Consider the following 13544-nt stretch of genomic DNA (forward strand, 5'->3'; position numbering starts at 1 on the left):
AAAATGTTCCACTTGTTCTTGATAATTAACAGAGAGTCAGAAAGAGAGAGTGGGAGAGTGTGAGTGGGAATTTATAAGTTAATTAAGTATTCAATTAGGTGCAGATTTGTTTGGTTGGCGAGGGAACTTCGCTGGGCAGTGGCATCTCTTGGAGTGAGGTGAGTGATGTCTCATGAGCAAAAACCATGATGTGTCATGGCTTGCTTTGGTTCGGGCATCGGGCCATGATAAGCGCCAACTAATGCTATCGCTGCCAGACGAGACATGGCCCCATAGATGCCTCTAATCTCACGTACCTGCCCCCCCCCCCGTTGTAGGCGTCCAATTACAGTCGTCGTTGTCGGTGTCGCTGCTAACGGCTAACGGTCTTGCCAAAGATCAATGGAGCATCAGTGCGAAAATGGTTGACCCGCTGCCGACACGACTTTTTGTGATCACACTGCTGATGGTGCTGATGGCTCTCGGCTCCTGCCAGTCATCCGATGAGGCAGATACCAAATGGATGGCGCCGCTCAAGCAGTACGGATGGAGTGCCAGCCAGCTGAAGAACAAAGTGGAGCACGGCGACTTCACCACCTTCGAGCTGGGCACCCCAAACTACCAAATACTCAATCCGGAGGATGAGCCCGAGTACATTACGGCGGATCAGCCGCACTACCAGGAGATGCTGCGACGGCTGACCAGCGCCCAGAGCGGTACGGACACCATCGATGTGCCCATGGCTGGCAGCTCCCATATCGCCCAATCTGCGCCTGTGAACTCCCAAGCCCAAGCCACACTTAAGCAGCATGTGGATGATGCGTCGCCGCGTCAGCTCCAGGCTGGCATCAGAATCAGTCCCTGGGAGAAGTTGAAGAAGCGTAGCTTCTATGATGGAGAGGAGGACAACAATGCTGTGGAGGCCGAACCATGGGACGAGCAGAGCCTGCATCCAAGAATACAGGTCTATGCCGGCGCCAGACCCTTCCAAAGTCGTGTCAGCAATCTGAGTTGAAGAGGGCATCTTCCATGTTTCTCTGACATTTATTCTTTATTTTGTTTTAAGCTAATCAATGATAAATGTTTAAATGAATAAACTGCAGACGAAATTTAGAGCTATGTTTGTTATAGTTAGGAAGGAATATAAAGCTATAGTAAGGCTCTGATAGATAGTTTTCCATTGAATTAGGAGTGGAACTTAATAGCTATTAATCTAAGACAAGTTTGCATTCTCTTAACCGACTCTTATTATTCTTTTTCAGAGTTAATGGACACATTATTTGGTACTTTGAAGATCGCTTTCAATGGGAAATATTTGCTGATATTCGGTCATCAGATACGCAGTTATCAGAGACACCTAAAACATTGCTGGGACTATCTTATTAATGTCCAAAAATGTAAATATCTGCAGCGCTGCAACGAACGTGGGACTGTCAAAAAGCCACGAAAATGTACCCTAAAATTGATAAGATAATATTCGACCACTGATGATGTTGCGAGTGAAGCCTAAAATCCAGAAATTATAAATCCCCCAAACAGATGGCATCGATTCGGCAGAACCAAAAAAATGCTCAGCGAGTGCGGAGTGTGTGGCAAGCCAAGTGCCAGCAGATGCAACGATTTGGATGCTGGATGCTAGATGTAGACAAGTGGAAGGCATTTCTTGGAATGCTGAGACCACTTTGTGCTATCGACGAGCGCGGGCAGAAATGCTTGAATGTTTATTACGGAAGCAGCGACCACTGATAATGTCGATATGTGGACTGGTCCGTCAGTTGCCCCCCCCCACCCAACGGTTCCGATCCGTCAAGCGTTTGGAACGTGATGCGATCAACGCTTCCGCGACCCATTTGCATGGCGTTGTAATAGTGGCTTCCAATGAAGAAGAAGAAGAAGAAGCAGAAGCAGCCGCAGCTCAGGTCGCCGATCTAGTCTCGGGCCAGCGAAGCGTATTTAAGAGCTATTCAGCAAATTGCATTAAAGAATTACGCACGCGACCGACAAGCAGCCAACAAGTGCCAAGCGAACCCAACACCGATCCGGGACAGACATTCTACGAGTCAGAGTCAGAGTCAGTGACAGACGGAACGAGAGCGAGAGCAAGCGGGGGTGATAAATACTGCTGAAAGGTAAGAATCAATTCTGGAGCGATCAATTGGGAACGCTCGAACGCTCGGTCTGACCCATTAAGCGCCCCCCTCCTATAACACTGCCCCGCTTCCATTTTCCGTTTCAGATGTACGGACGCTGCAGTTTGCTATTTGCGGTGCTGTTGTGCGCCTCGGGTCTGGCCCACGCCCACTTCCCGGAGTATTGTGCAGAGTGTGAGCAGGAGGTGTGGGAGCAGGTGCCGTGCAGTCATGTGCCCACTACTGCAAGCCCAACCACGCCGCTGCCAGGCTCTCAGACGACAACCAGACCTCCTATAACCAGCACAACCGTCGCCAGCACCACGGAAGTCCCGACCACAACCAGTACATCTGCGGAGGAGATTACCACGCAGCCGACAGCCTACAAGAAGTGCTACTGCGAGTGCAAGCTCGGCTGCAAAGAGTTCTGCCGCAAGGTGGCCATTTCTGGGCCCAAACAGCAGTTAACCCAGATCTCATCCACCGGAGACTACGCGCCGGGCGGCCAGATAGAGTACACGCATGTGCATCAGCGCAAGTATTTCCCCAAGTACGGAGGAGGAGCAGGCTATGCAGGACTGGTCGGCCCAGTGGACGGTCCCAAGTCCTATAAGCCGTATCCTCTGGTCTACAGCGAACAGGCTGCTGCCGCCTCCTCGCCAGCGGCGAGCAACATTAATGCTCCCAATTACACACTGGAGGAGCTTGCTCAGCTTCTGAGCACAGCCTACGGCAGCAAGAAGGAATACCCAGCCCCACCACCGCCCAGACCTCAGCCACGAGCACAGCTCCAGCCAGCGCCGCCCACTGTCTACTACTCTCCAGTCTACAAGCAGCAATCCGAGGTTCCTTCCATTCCCCTTGTGAGCAGGGTTGAGCCGGCGTCGAACCATTACCCAAGCCTCAAGGTATCCGCCTCAGCAGTGGCCACATCATCCGGAGTGGCAGTGGCCAAGGCAAAGACGCCCTATGAGGAGAAGATAGCCGTGGCCACACCGCCACCATCCACCATCTATGACAGAACCACATCCTACCCCATTGTCGAGGAGCACACGGCCTACAATTTGCCACACACCGAGGCCTATCCGATTCCCCCCAGCCAGACGGAGTCCTATCCAAGCATCACCGAGGCGTATTCGAGACAGACGGAGTCCTATCCCAGCCAGACAGAATCGTATCCCAGCCGGACAGAGGCGCATCCCCTGCAAGAGCCTGAGCCCAACAAGCCGTCATCCTCCTTCGACCTGGCCATCGACAACTACCTCAAGGACTTTGGCTATGGCAACCAAGGCAGGGGCTACGCGGACTACTAGACTCTAGATAGATCTCCTTGTTGTTAGGTTTAAGGATATACGCGTCTATACATTTATTAATTTATACTAAGTTAAGTTATGATGAATAAAAAAGTTGAATATATATCTTTGAGTTTTGATCCTTGGTAAGGACTCCATCGGGGATGTTGCCATGGCGAATAGCGGAGAAAGTTGAAATTTCTGATCCTTGATGTCCTTGATCCTTGGCAAGGACTCCATAAAGTCAAGGATATTCCCCTGATTACAGGAAGCCGTCACACGTCCCGATCGGGCCGCAAATAAAGGATACAGCAAAAAAGCTATTGGTACAATTTTGTTGCACAGTGGCGCCCCCACGTTAAACGGCAATTTCTCGAACTAACCTAACTTAGTTCCAGCGTTGGCCGTCGCTGAGCATGGGGGCGCCACAGTGCAACCAACATGTTTAGCGTTTTTTAAAATGCGTCTAACTCTACCATTTCCTGTCCGATATGGGCGTGTCACACCTCCACGAGATCGGGAGGAAGTCCCCTATCGTTTGACATCAAGGACAACAAGGATATTGCCTTGGAATCCTTTATACCATCGTTATTTTTAGTTTGATCAGGGCGGGCCACGCCTTCTTCTGATCGGGGAAAAATTATAGCCGATGGACAGTTGGGATCCTACCGATCCTGAAAAAGTAGGTCCTGCCCCGATCAGAGCTCATTTGGCCGAGATATGGCGTTACAAAGTTTTGGCTGCCAAAAATTTAAAATACTGGTTTTTTTAAATCAAGCTATATCTCCGCCAAATAGGGGCAGATCTGGGCGTGGCATGTCTTGTTGTAATCAGGAGAGTCAATTCCATCGGTAGGCATAAAAAAAAAGGACATTCGGCAAATACTGGTTTTCGCAAAAGGGATGATGATCATGATTTTTGCGAAAACCAGTATTCCTCCGATGTCGTTTTTTTGGATACCGATCGACAGTGTGGATCCTCACGATCCTGAAAAAGTAGGTCCTTCAAGGATCTGCCGCTATTTGGCCGAGATATAGCGTCAGGAAGAAAAAACCAGTATTTTTTTTGTGACGCTATATCTCGGCTACTGGTCGGCCGATTTGGGTTGGCCACACCTTTTCGTGATCAGGACAATCTCCCCAATCGCATGCAATCAGTTTGGTATCAAGGACATTAAGGATCAAGGATTAAATTGCTATAACTCCGCCATTTCTCGTCCGATCTTGACGTCATGCATGTCCTCCTGAGTGGAAAGGTCTACCCTATTCTTTGAATCCATCAAGGACCTCAGGACTGCAAGGATACGCCTTCTACGCGCAATTTTGTTATAGATATGTAAAAATTCATATAACTCTGACATTTGCTGACTGATCTGGGCGTGCCTCGCCTTTTCGTGATTAGGCGAATTTCCCCGATCGTTTTCAGTCAGTTTGGCTTCAAGGACATCAAAGTTCAAGGATATAATATGTATAACTCCGCCATTTGTCATCCGATCCAGTCGTAGTGGGTCTCCTTGTGAGCGGAGGGATTATCTTGAATCCTTTGCGTCCATCAAGGACCTTAAGGATTGCAAGGAAAGGCCTTTTTACGATATTTTGCTATAGATAGGCCTAATAGGCCAGCCCAGAAGTATGCTATACTTTTTTAATAAAGCATCCCCTGAAAGTATGCAGTAGTTATTTAATAATTCTGACCAGCTTTTCATGCCATTTCCAATTGGAACCTGCAGTTATCGTCCGATCGACCCCGCCAATCCCCAATATAAAACTCTCATGTTTAACATCAAAGAAATGTGTGCTTTTTTTATTGTTTTAAAAATTTCCTTTGGTGGGTGGTTTGTATCATTTTGTTGTTTCTTTTGGTCAAAAAAAGCTCTCGAACACATGCATGTATAAGAGGTAAAACAGTTAATATTGATCGAAAATACACGCGAAAAATATTTATTATATAACTTAACGCTAAGCAAATTAATCAAATAACCCTATATATCCGTGTTTGCTGCTTTTGATTCTGTTTTTGGGCAATAGTTAGTAACCTGAGTGTAATAATATTCTATCCAGTCCTATGATTGCTTCTTCGAGCTCAAGGCTAGGCCTTCTTTACTCAGCTTTGTGTACTCCGACTGCATGATGGAGCGGCAGTCATCGATGAGTTGCTGCATATCATCCTTTTTGTACTTTTCGGTCGATATCTCGGGCAGGATATGAATCAGGGCGTGGCCCGGACGGAAGGTCTTCTTCTCGTCGTCCATGAAGGCGTACTTTGAGATGACCACCGGCTGAATGGGACAGTTGCTCTGCAGCGCAATGTGAAATGAACCCTTCTTGAACGGCAGCAGTGTATCCTTGGAGTTGCGTGTGCCCTCCGGGAAGAGCAGCAGCTTGCAGTTGCGATCCTGTATCGCCTTTGCCTCCTTTTGCAGGGAATTGATCGAGTCCGTCTTGCGGGAACGATTGATGTACAGAGTGCCCCAGAGCCAGGCACCAAGGCCGAAGAATGGTAGGTAAAGAATCTCCTTCTTGGCCACAACCGTGGCTCGTCCGATCACCGGCCACAGATAGCCCAGCACACAGAGATCCAGGGCGCTCTGATGGTTCATGAGCACCACACTGCCGTGTCCGGCTCGCACATTCTCCAATCCCCGCACCTCCATGGTGATGCCCATCAGCTTGCAGAGTTGTCGGAAGCACCAAGAGGGCACCCTAGAAGCAGAAAGAGATGGGAAATTAGATTGGGAACAAAGATTCTTGATTGGTCAAACTTACAGCGCATTTCGGTAGTCCCGTGGTCGTAGAATCATAAAGGGCACGCAGAGCGTCACAATGGCGCCAGCGCCAAAGAATATGAAGAACATGCGCATCTGGTAGGGGGCCTTGGCCGAAACACTAAGGATTAGAGCCACCACGCAGGCCAGGCCAATTACTTCGCATGTGCAGGCCATTTTTAAGTATGTGGAGATACCCTGGAAATAGTGAAAAGCAATCAAACTCATATTTAATATGCAGATAAAGATAATATTTTAGACCAAAGATTTCATCTAATTGTAAGCCCTCATCACTTGAATTTATTTCTAAAAATTAGTTACTTGAAATTTTGTTCAGTGATATATATGATGAAATTTATATAATCTGCCAAACACATACGCGTACATATGTTTAGTATATCTACCAATCAAAGATCATAAATATTGCTGTACAAATTCTACCATATCTTTCGCTTTTCAATTGCAACTGCCGATCGGAGCAATTGTGCACACAAAACTGCAGTTAAATGGAGATTACTTGATTTGCAATTGCAATTGTATAATTCCAGATAATTATTCAATTTGCAATCATTTGCATACTGTCTTATTTGGGTCGGTCATGAATTTTCATGAAGATTATTCATTTATCGTGCAAGTACCCCGTTTTGTACTACCAGATAAGATTGGGGGCCCCCTAGTAGCAGATTATGTAATTTGATAGACTGGTGGAACCCTTTTTGATTTGTTGACAGTTGTGCTAGTTGGTTGCTGTACAAATTTACGATGTAAACAAACCTTTATTCGAGCCCTTAATTAGACCGGAACACGTCCGATGCCGCCGATGGGACAAACACAACTGAAAAGCACCGCCTCTAAGGTGCGCGCGGGTTTCAATACTAAAAATGGCAAAACGGCTTATCAAAAAACAAAAAAGAAAAAATATTTCCAATCGCTCTTGTTTGGATTAAGGCAGGCAGTGAACTTTGATATTCCGCTGACACATTTTATTTGATGTTGTACGTAGTAACGCCACTCCACAGCCAAGGTAATCTATTAGCTTTATCATTGGCTCTATTCTACTATGGACTTTTGATTGGAAAGATCAGAACACAATACGAGTAGAATCTATTTGAAGTACCCATGAGATTGTTTTAAAGAATCTTGCTCTTATTGCTATTATTTTTTTGAGTTGGCAACATAATCTTTATCGGACAGGAGATGATATTTATTTAGTTATGATTTCTATAATTATAAGATTACATTTCTGCAATAAACAACTTATGGGTTCGGCTGGACACGCCTTTCAGGTAGGGACAACAAATTAAATATTAGGCTTTAAGGGAATTCCAGCCAAATTATCCCCAAAATTAGAGGTTTAATGTTAATTGCTGTCACATGTCCTTAAAGATATATCTATGCGACAGAGTATAAAGCGAGTAATTATCTTGTAGTTAAATAACATTTAGCCTATCATCTCTGGACGACATGGTCAACTGGTCAATGCCATTAACTTTTGGGGCACTTGTTTGTAGAGAGTACTGTAGAGGCACAATCGGCACTTCAAATTGTAAATCCACTTCAGATTAAGCTGTGGTAAATAAAAAATTCCCCCCCAGCCAAGAAACAAGTGTTCCTTTGGGGGCCGGGCTCTTGAAGCTCATAAATAATAATTTTTCTTTAGCTAAACGTTGTTTTTCTAGTTAATTATTCATGGCATGGTACAACTTCTAGTGCCGCCAATTTCCATTATGACAATTATCGTTACAGATACATCTTTTGGCCTGAACAGAACAAACTGTTGAAACATGCGTCGACCTTTTGCGGTCTAATAGAGCGTTGAATGAGTGGATATTTTTGTACCAAAAAGCAATCAGATATAATTTGGTTTGGTTTGGTCTTTGATTGATTCTTGTGTGGGCTTTATTTCTCTCTTTTTTTCTTCCTTTATGACCCCCATTTGTGCAAGTAAATGTGTCTGCTAAATGTTTATGATATTTGATAAGAACGCTCTCATGTTGGTTGTGGTAATGGTTCGCTAGAAAGCTGGAAAAACAGCTGCCTGCCTATACAAATTCTTGGTAAAAATATTCAGTTTTCAATCTAGGTATTCATTATTTTGGTTCCCTTTTGAAGAGCTGCATTTTTTAAACGAGAGCACAAACAGTTCATCGTTTAAGAGTCTGTCAATTTCAAAGTGATATTTACATTGCTGACAAACTACTTAGCGATCTTTAAGCAAATATTTTATGTTTCAAATGTGCTAGGTCACGCAGTACAGCTGATTTGTTTTTTTGTGACTACTCTTTCAGAGGGTAGTCCAATATATTACGATTTTGCATAGGATGTACAGGCTGTCGAACAGTCTTCCCAACGCAGAGTAACAATATGTGTTGTACCTCTCCCAGGCAGAGTATGCAAAGCGTCGGTCCCACCAAACTAGCCATTTTCCCCTTTGGTCTTTTTGTTTACACACTTTCTATACCATTACTATAGGAGGGGTGTTTGGAGCCGGCTCTTGTTATCTTTTGCGGCAATCGCAACGAAGCTTTTTAAATAACACACCCGCAAGCGATTCATTCAGCGAGCATAAGCTTCGCTTCGCTGATAAGATTATGGCATGATTCGGGGGGCTAGTATTATGCCACAAGCAATAGAATATTCCCTGGCAATCAGAACTATTATTACTACTCGTAAAACATATGATCGCACGCATGTGACAATCTGACAGGCGTGGGGATGCGGCGTGCACCTCCCTGCAGCCTCCAATTTGCCAACCAATTTACGGGACTACGACGGAGTCAAGTTCAAAGTCAACAAGCAATCTACGACAGACTACGAGACGGTAAAACTAGACCCAGCCTCATGATTGAGTCACATTGCACGGCGGATCTGCTGATCGGTCACTTTCTGAACGAATGATTACACATCAGTGTGCTATAATTAATAGTTCAATGGAATGTTTAGAGCTTTATTCGCCACCGTTTAACTTTTGCTTGAATCTAATATTTTATGTTTACAAATGCACACCCATACATACATACATATGTATTTATGTACATGTCTATGTAACTTGTTTGCAACTTGTGTGCATGGGCTTCCAATATAATATCCTGGCAATTCGTTTTAGGGGTAAACAGCCATATTGATAGATAAACAAGAGTGTTAATTAGTATAGAGAGCTTTGCACTCTGAAGGTTACCTTTTATATGTGCATAGTAAAACTAATGGAATCCCTAATTAAAGCTATGGGACAGGGACAGTACCTGAGGGACCATAACGATGTGCAGTATAATTAATTCCCTTCATGTATGAGTCATTCCTGAATAAAAAGTGTGACTACACAAATTTCTTTTACTGTACCTGCTGTTACTTTCCAATTTAAGTTGTTTTTCAAAGTAAATTCGGTCAAGTAAATTATTAATGCATCCAAAATCATTACTTTTTACACGCAACACAACCACCCCCACGCATATCCATGAAAACTCTACTTATAGAGTAAAATCAAGAGGGAACAAAGTTCAAAAACAAGAAGAACGGGAAAGGGCAAAACCGTAGATAGGTTAGCAGAGCAAAGCACAAAGGATGTCAGCGAAGGACAAGCGACAGAGGGAGAAACACACGCCACAAGAGACGCAATAAATGTACACAGGGTTGCTGTTGTTTTTCCACTGATAAAAAAAGCGAGTATTTTTACTTTGCTATCAGGTTTGCAACGCAGAGACGGAAGTATTTCCATTCAAATTTTGGAACCTTGGCTTTGGGAACCTTCACCTATCTTTATTCAAAGAGTTAAAGCTGGATCCGCAAAGATCGGATTACTCTATTATATGCATAACATAAGAACAATTCACTTGTAAGCGCATCAAAAGCTTCGGCCACAAAATTTAGTCGCATCACAGCACACCGCATGGGAAGCAGTGTAGCAGAAGGAGGGGTGCATAATAAAGACAAAATGTGCGTAGAAAGGCAATTGAACTCAAACTTGGGAGAGGGAAGGAGAACGGGCGACGCACACAGAGAGAACAACTAAAGTAAAGCTTAAATAGTACAAACTCACGAAACAGTTACTTTCACTTACAGAGAACTTGATGGAAAATTGTTGCTTTGCTCTGCTTTGCCGGCGTGGGAGTTACAGTTATACCGACGTATATTAATTTTTGCACGTGTGTTTGTAAATCAAGCGGACGGGCGTCTGCTTCTGCAGCATCAGGTCATGTGTCATACACTGTACCAGCGTAAACGCACTGAACTAACACAAACAACAACTTGTTAGACGCGAGGATGGATAACAAAGGAATTCGAGGAATTGCGGGCACCACCAATATCCGTACTATTGCGCCGCCAACGGGTGGGGTGGTGTGACAGGGACCGAGACCACTCTCGGTTTAAGCGTACCGTTTCAGACAAAAGTTGAATGTGAATGAGCTTTTTCCCGTTTCTTGTTGCTGCTGCTGCTTTTGTTCTATCGCGCTCATCATTGAGGTCCGCCTCCAGAACAGGAGTTTTTTTATGACTCAAACTGTTACAGTAACTAAAAGTTACACTGGCAGTTGTTTTAGGCAGTGTGTTAAAAAATTGCGCGAATTATGGAAATCCGAGCGTGTTCAATTCACAAATTGGCGATAGTCAAACTGGCGCTCATCTCTCATGGTATTCGATCTCAATCGAGTGGGACTATCGATTGCCACATGTTGCTATTCATCGCGGTAGCGTATGTGGATAAAAAGATTATATTCTTTTTTTAATAGTTAAAATATGATAGATTTGAACGTATATATTTATGCGATTTTCCGATAAAAGAATTGACATATACGCGATAGTACAACTGGCGCCATCTGGTGAGTGGACTATTGATTGCCACTTGTGGCGAAATACCACGAAACCAATTTTGGCTGACTTTTGTTCAAAGCGTATCTTCTTAGTAATCTAATAAATGGGAGTCCTTAAAATAAGCCAGATTGTAGAAAATTGATTCATCTATCTGATAAAATTATATTTCCAGTTATTAAATTCCTAACTAGCTAGTAATATTAAATCAAATATCAAAATTGATGAATATGATTTTCCTTGGTATATTTTCGGTATATTATGTAAAAGAGAAGCTATATTTGGGTATATTTTTCGGATTTTAAAATATTTAATCTTCGGTCACACTGCTCACCTCCACCCGCAACAATAAATGCGAAAATTTTTTGCTTAAAATTCGGCAAATACAAGGCATAATCTGTGCAGTTGCGTTAAAATGTATATTACACAGATTGAGGCTCCACAGGCCCCGCCAAAGGAGACGCCAAGCAGTGCCAGCTCGTGCCGACTGTGCCATCGGCCGGCATCGACCGAAACCACGCCAAACATTTTCACCGATCGCGAGGGTTTCTGGGATGGCGACAAATTCTGCATTGCCGATGTCTGCCAGAGCGTGTGGGGAGTGCAGGTAAGTGGCAATTGTGGGGTTTTAAAGCAGAGCTGTTTGCCCAATGCGATGTTTACCCTTGCAGTACGATCGACACGAGTATTTGCCGGAACAGATTTGCTCCGATTGCCTGGAAGTGCTGGAGGATTTCTATAAGCAACGGCGGGGAATGAAGCAGCGGGAAGCTGCCTTGCAGGAGCAGCTGAAGGAGATCATTAAAAAGGATCCCAAGTACCGGCCCGGTTTGAACGGAAATCCTGGCGAATTTGAGGCCGGAGATGATTGCGAAATCGAGGTAGTGGATCCGGATAAGGTGGCGGAGACGAGCGATGATGAGATGGGCTCCGATGAAGAGAATGACAACGCAGAGGACGAGGAGGAAGAGGAGGAGTTCGAGGACTTTGAGGAGGATGAAGCAGACACAACGAATGCAGACGATGCCGACATGCCTCTGGGCACGGATGCGGCTCAAATGGCCAAAATGGCGGTGCAAATGGAGCTGGAGCAGCCCAGTGTTGTGGCCAACTCTGGAGGCGCTCGTCCCAAGACCGCTTTTCTGTGTCAGTACTGCGACTTGGGCTACACCCTTCCATCCGAATGCCAGCAACATGAGCGAACGGCACATGACCCCCATGCTCCGTACTGTTGCACGTTTTGCAGTTTGCTTTTCATCACGCGCGCCAATTTGATTGCCCACATCAAATTGCACCACGATATGGATCGTCCCTATGTGTGTGCCCAGTGCAGGAAGGGATTTGTACGCCGCTCCGACCTCAAGAAGCACGCCATCGTCCATACGGGCGTGCGGCCCTACACCTGCAATGTCTGCACAAAGAGCTTCTCCCGAAACACCAATCTCACGAAGCACATGCGCATTCACAGCGGAGAGAAGCCCTTCGTGTGCCAGCAATGTCCACGCTCCTTCCAGACCGCTCAGGAGATGACGAACCACTCGCGCTTGCATACCGGTGCCAGACCCTTCCAGTGCAACCGCTGTCCGTTTTCCTCCTCGCGCAAGGACAAACTGGTTGCCCATCAGCATATGCACACTAAGCGCGATGTTGAGCAGATACTGCAGCAGCAGCAACAAAACGCTCTGCATCCCCCGACACCGGAGGAGCTGGCGCAGCTACAGCACGAGCTGACGCAACAGTTGAAGCCGAAGCCAATCACCCCGCAGAAGCCAGGACGCAGCTTCCGATGCGACGTCTGCGACAGGGTCTTTCAACGGGAGCGCGATCTTCAGCGCCATCGGGCGCTTCATTTGGACACGCTACTGGCATGCAAGATATGCAATTTGGTCTTCAATCGTCGCGAGCAACTGCAGCGTCACACACTGGAGGCACACGGTCCAACATACACGTGCGCAATTTGCTGCATTACCTTTTTGCAGCAGATTGAGCTGGAGAACCACCTAAAGGTGCATCAGCTGCAGCACAAGGTGGCCCAGAGCACCCAGCAGGCCATGATTGCGGCAGCAACAGTGCCCCACAAAATGGTCGAACCGACAGCGGTGGCCAAAATGCCACCAGTGCCCCAGGTGCCGCTACAGATGCGTCCTACAGCCGCCGAGCTCAACTTCTACAGCAACATGATTCCCACAATGAATCTGGGCTTCTATAGCGAAACGCGACCCGAGGAATAAGTCCTATACTTTGGTAGTTATTAAGATCGAAAGGTTATATTTTGGTGGATTACGAGAGTTTGTATAACTATCAGGAATTGTGTGTATTCATTAAGATCTAAAAGTTGTACTTTAGAGGATTATATATACGAGAATTTGTATATGTAGTAGGATACCTATAATTTTGTGTAGCTATTAGGATCTTACAGTTTAAATAAACTATAGGTATAATACATGTATTTGATGAAGATTTTTATAAGCCGATTGTAAAAAGGTTTTTATTTAATGCTTATTTATATGAAATAAACTTTCATTTAATGCAATCTTTTGACAGTTTCTTTTTAATTGAAGCCCTTGTATGTTA

The 13544-nt window shown here is 45.2% G+C and overlaps 4 protein-coding genes across 5 annotated transcripts; 3 read left to right on the top strand and 1 right to left on the bottom strand.

Annotated features, from left to right (window-relative positions):
• Positions 1–185: 185 nt before the first annotated feature.
• On the top strand, positions 186–1105 carry LOC111075314. The gene is made up of 2 exons (XM_041592400.1): positions 186–192; positions 318–1105. Exons 1-2 carry the CDS (start codon positions 186–188, stop codon positions 992–994), a joined length of 684 nt encoding a protein of 227 aa, XP_041448334.1. The 3' UTR covers positions 995–1105.
• Positions 1106–1774: 669 nt separating this feature from the next.
• On the top strand, positions 1775–3492 carry LOC111075312. The gene is made up of 2 exons (XM_022368508.2): positions 1775–2108; positions 2216–3492. The coding sequence occupies exon 2, from the start codon at positions 2216–2218 to the stop codon at positions 3419–3421; it is 1206 nt and encodes a 401-aa protein (XP_022224200.1). The 5' UTR covers positions 1775–2108; the 3' UTR covers positions 3422–3492.
• Positions 3493–5180: 1688 nt separating this feature from the next.
• LOC111075320 (1-acyl-sn-glycerol-3-phosphate acyltransferase alpha) lies at positions 5181–10373 on the bottom strand. Of its 2 annotated transcripts, none has more exons than XM_022368519.2 (3): positions 10222–10373; positions 6166–6362; positions 5181–6102 (listed from the first exon to the last, which is right to left on the bottom strand). In XM_022368519.2, the coding sequence occupies exons 2-3, from the start codon at positions 6339–6341 to the stop codon at positions 5463–5465; spliced, it is 816 nt and encodes a 271-aa protein (XP_022224211.1). In that variant the 5' UTR covers positions 6342–6362; positions 10222–10373; the 3' UTR covers positions 5181–5462. The 2 variants fall into 2 exon arrangements, with proteins under 2 accessions (XP_022224211.1, XP_022224209.1); XM_022368517.2 differs by lacking the exon at positions 10222–10373 and adding an exon at positions 6939–7034.
• An 899-nt stretch (positions 10374–11272) lies between these two features.
• LOC111075319 (zinc finger protein 436) lies at positions 11273–13503 on the top strand. Its single transcript, XM_022368516.2, has 2 exons — positions 11273–11577; positions 11642–13503. The coding sequence occupies exons 1-2, from the start codon at positions 11386–11388 to the stop codon at positions 13199–13201; spliced, it is 1752 nt and encodes a 583-aa protein (XP_022224208.2). The 5' UTR covers positions 11273–11385; the 3' UTR covers positions 13202–13503.
• The last annotated feature ends 41 nt before the right edge of the window (positions 13504–13544 follow it).

Source organism: Drosophila obscura, unplaced genomic scaffold (genome assembly GCF_018151105.1).
Source record: "Drosophila obscura isolate BZ-5 IFL unplaced genomic scaffold, ASM1815110v1 contig_179, whole genome shotgun sequence".
NCBI lineage: Eukaryota > Metazoa > Arthropoda > Insecta > Diptera > Drosophilidae > Drosophila > Drosophila obscura.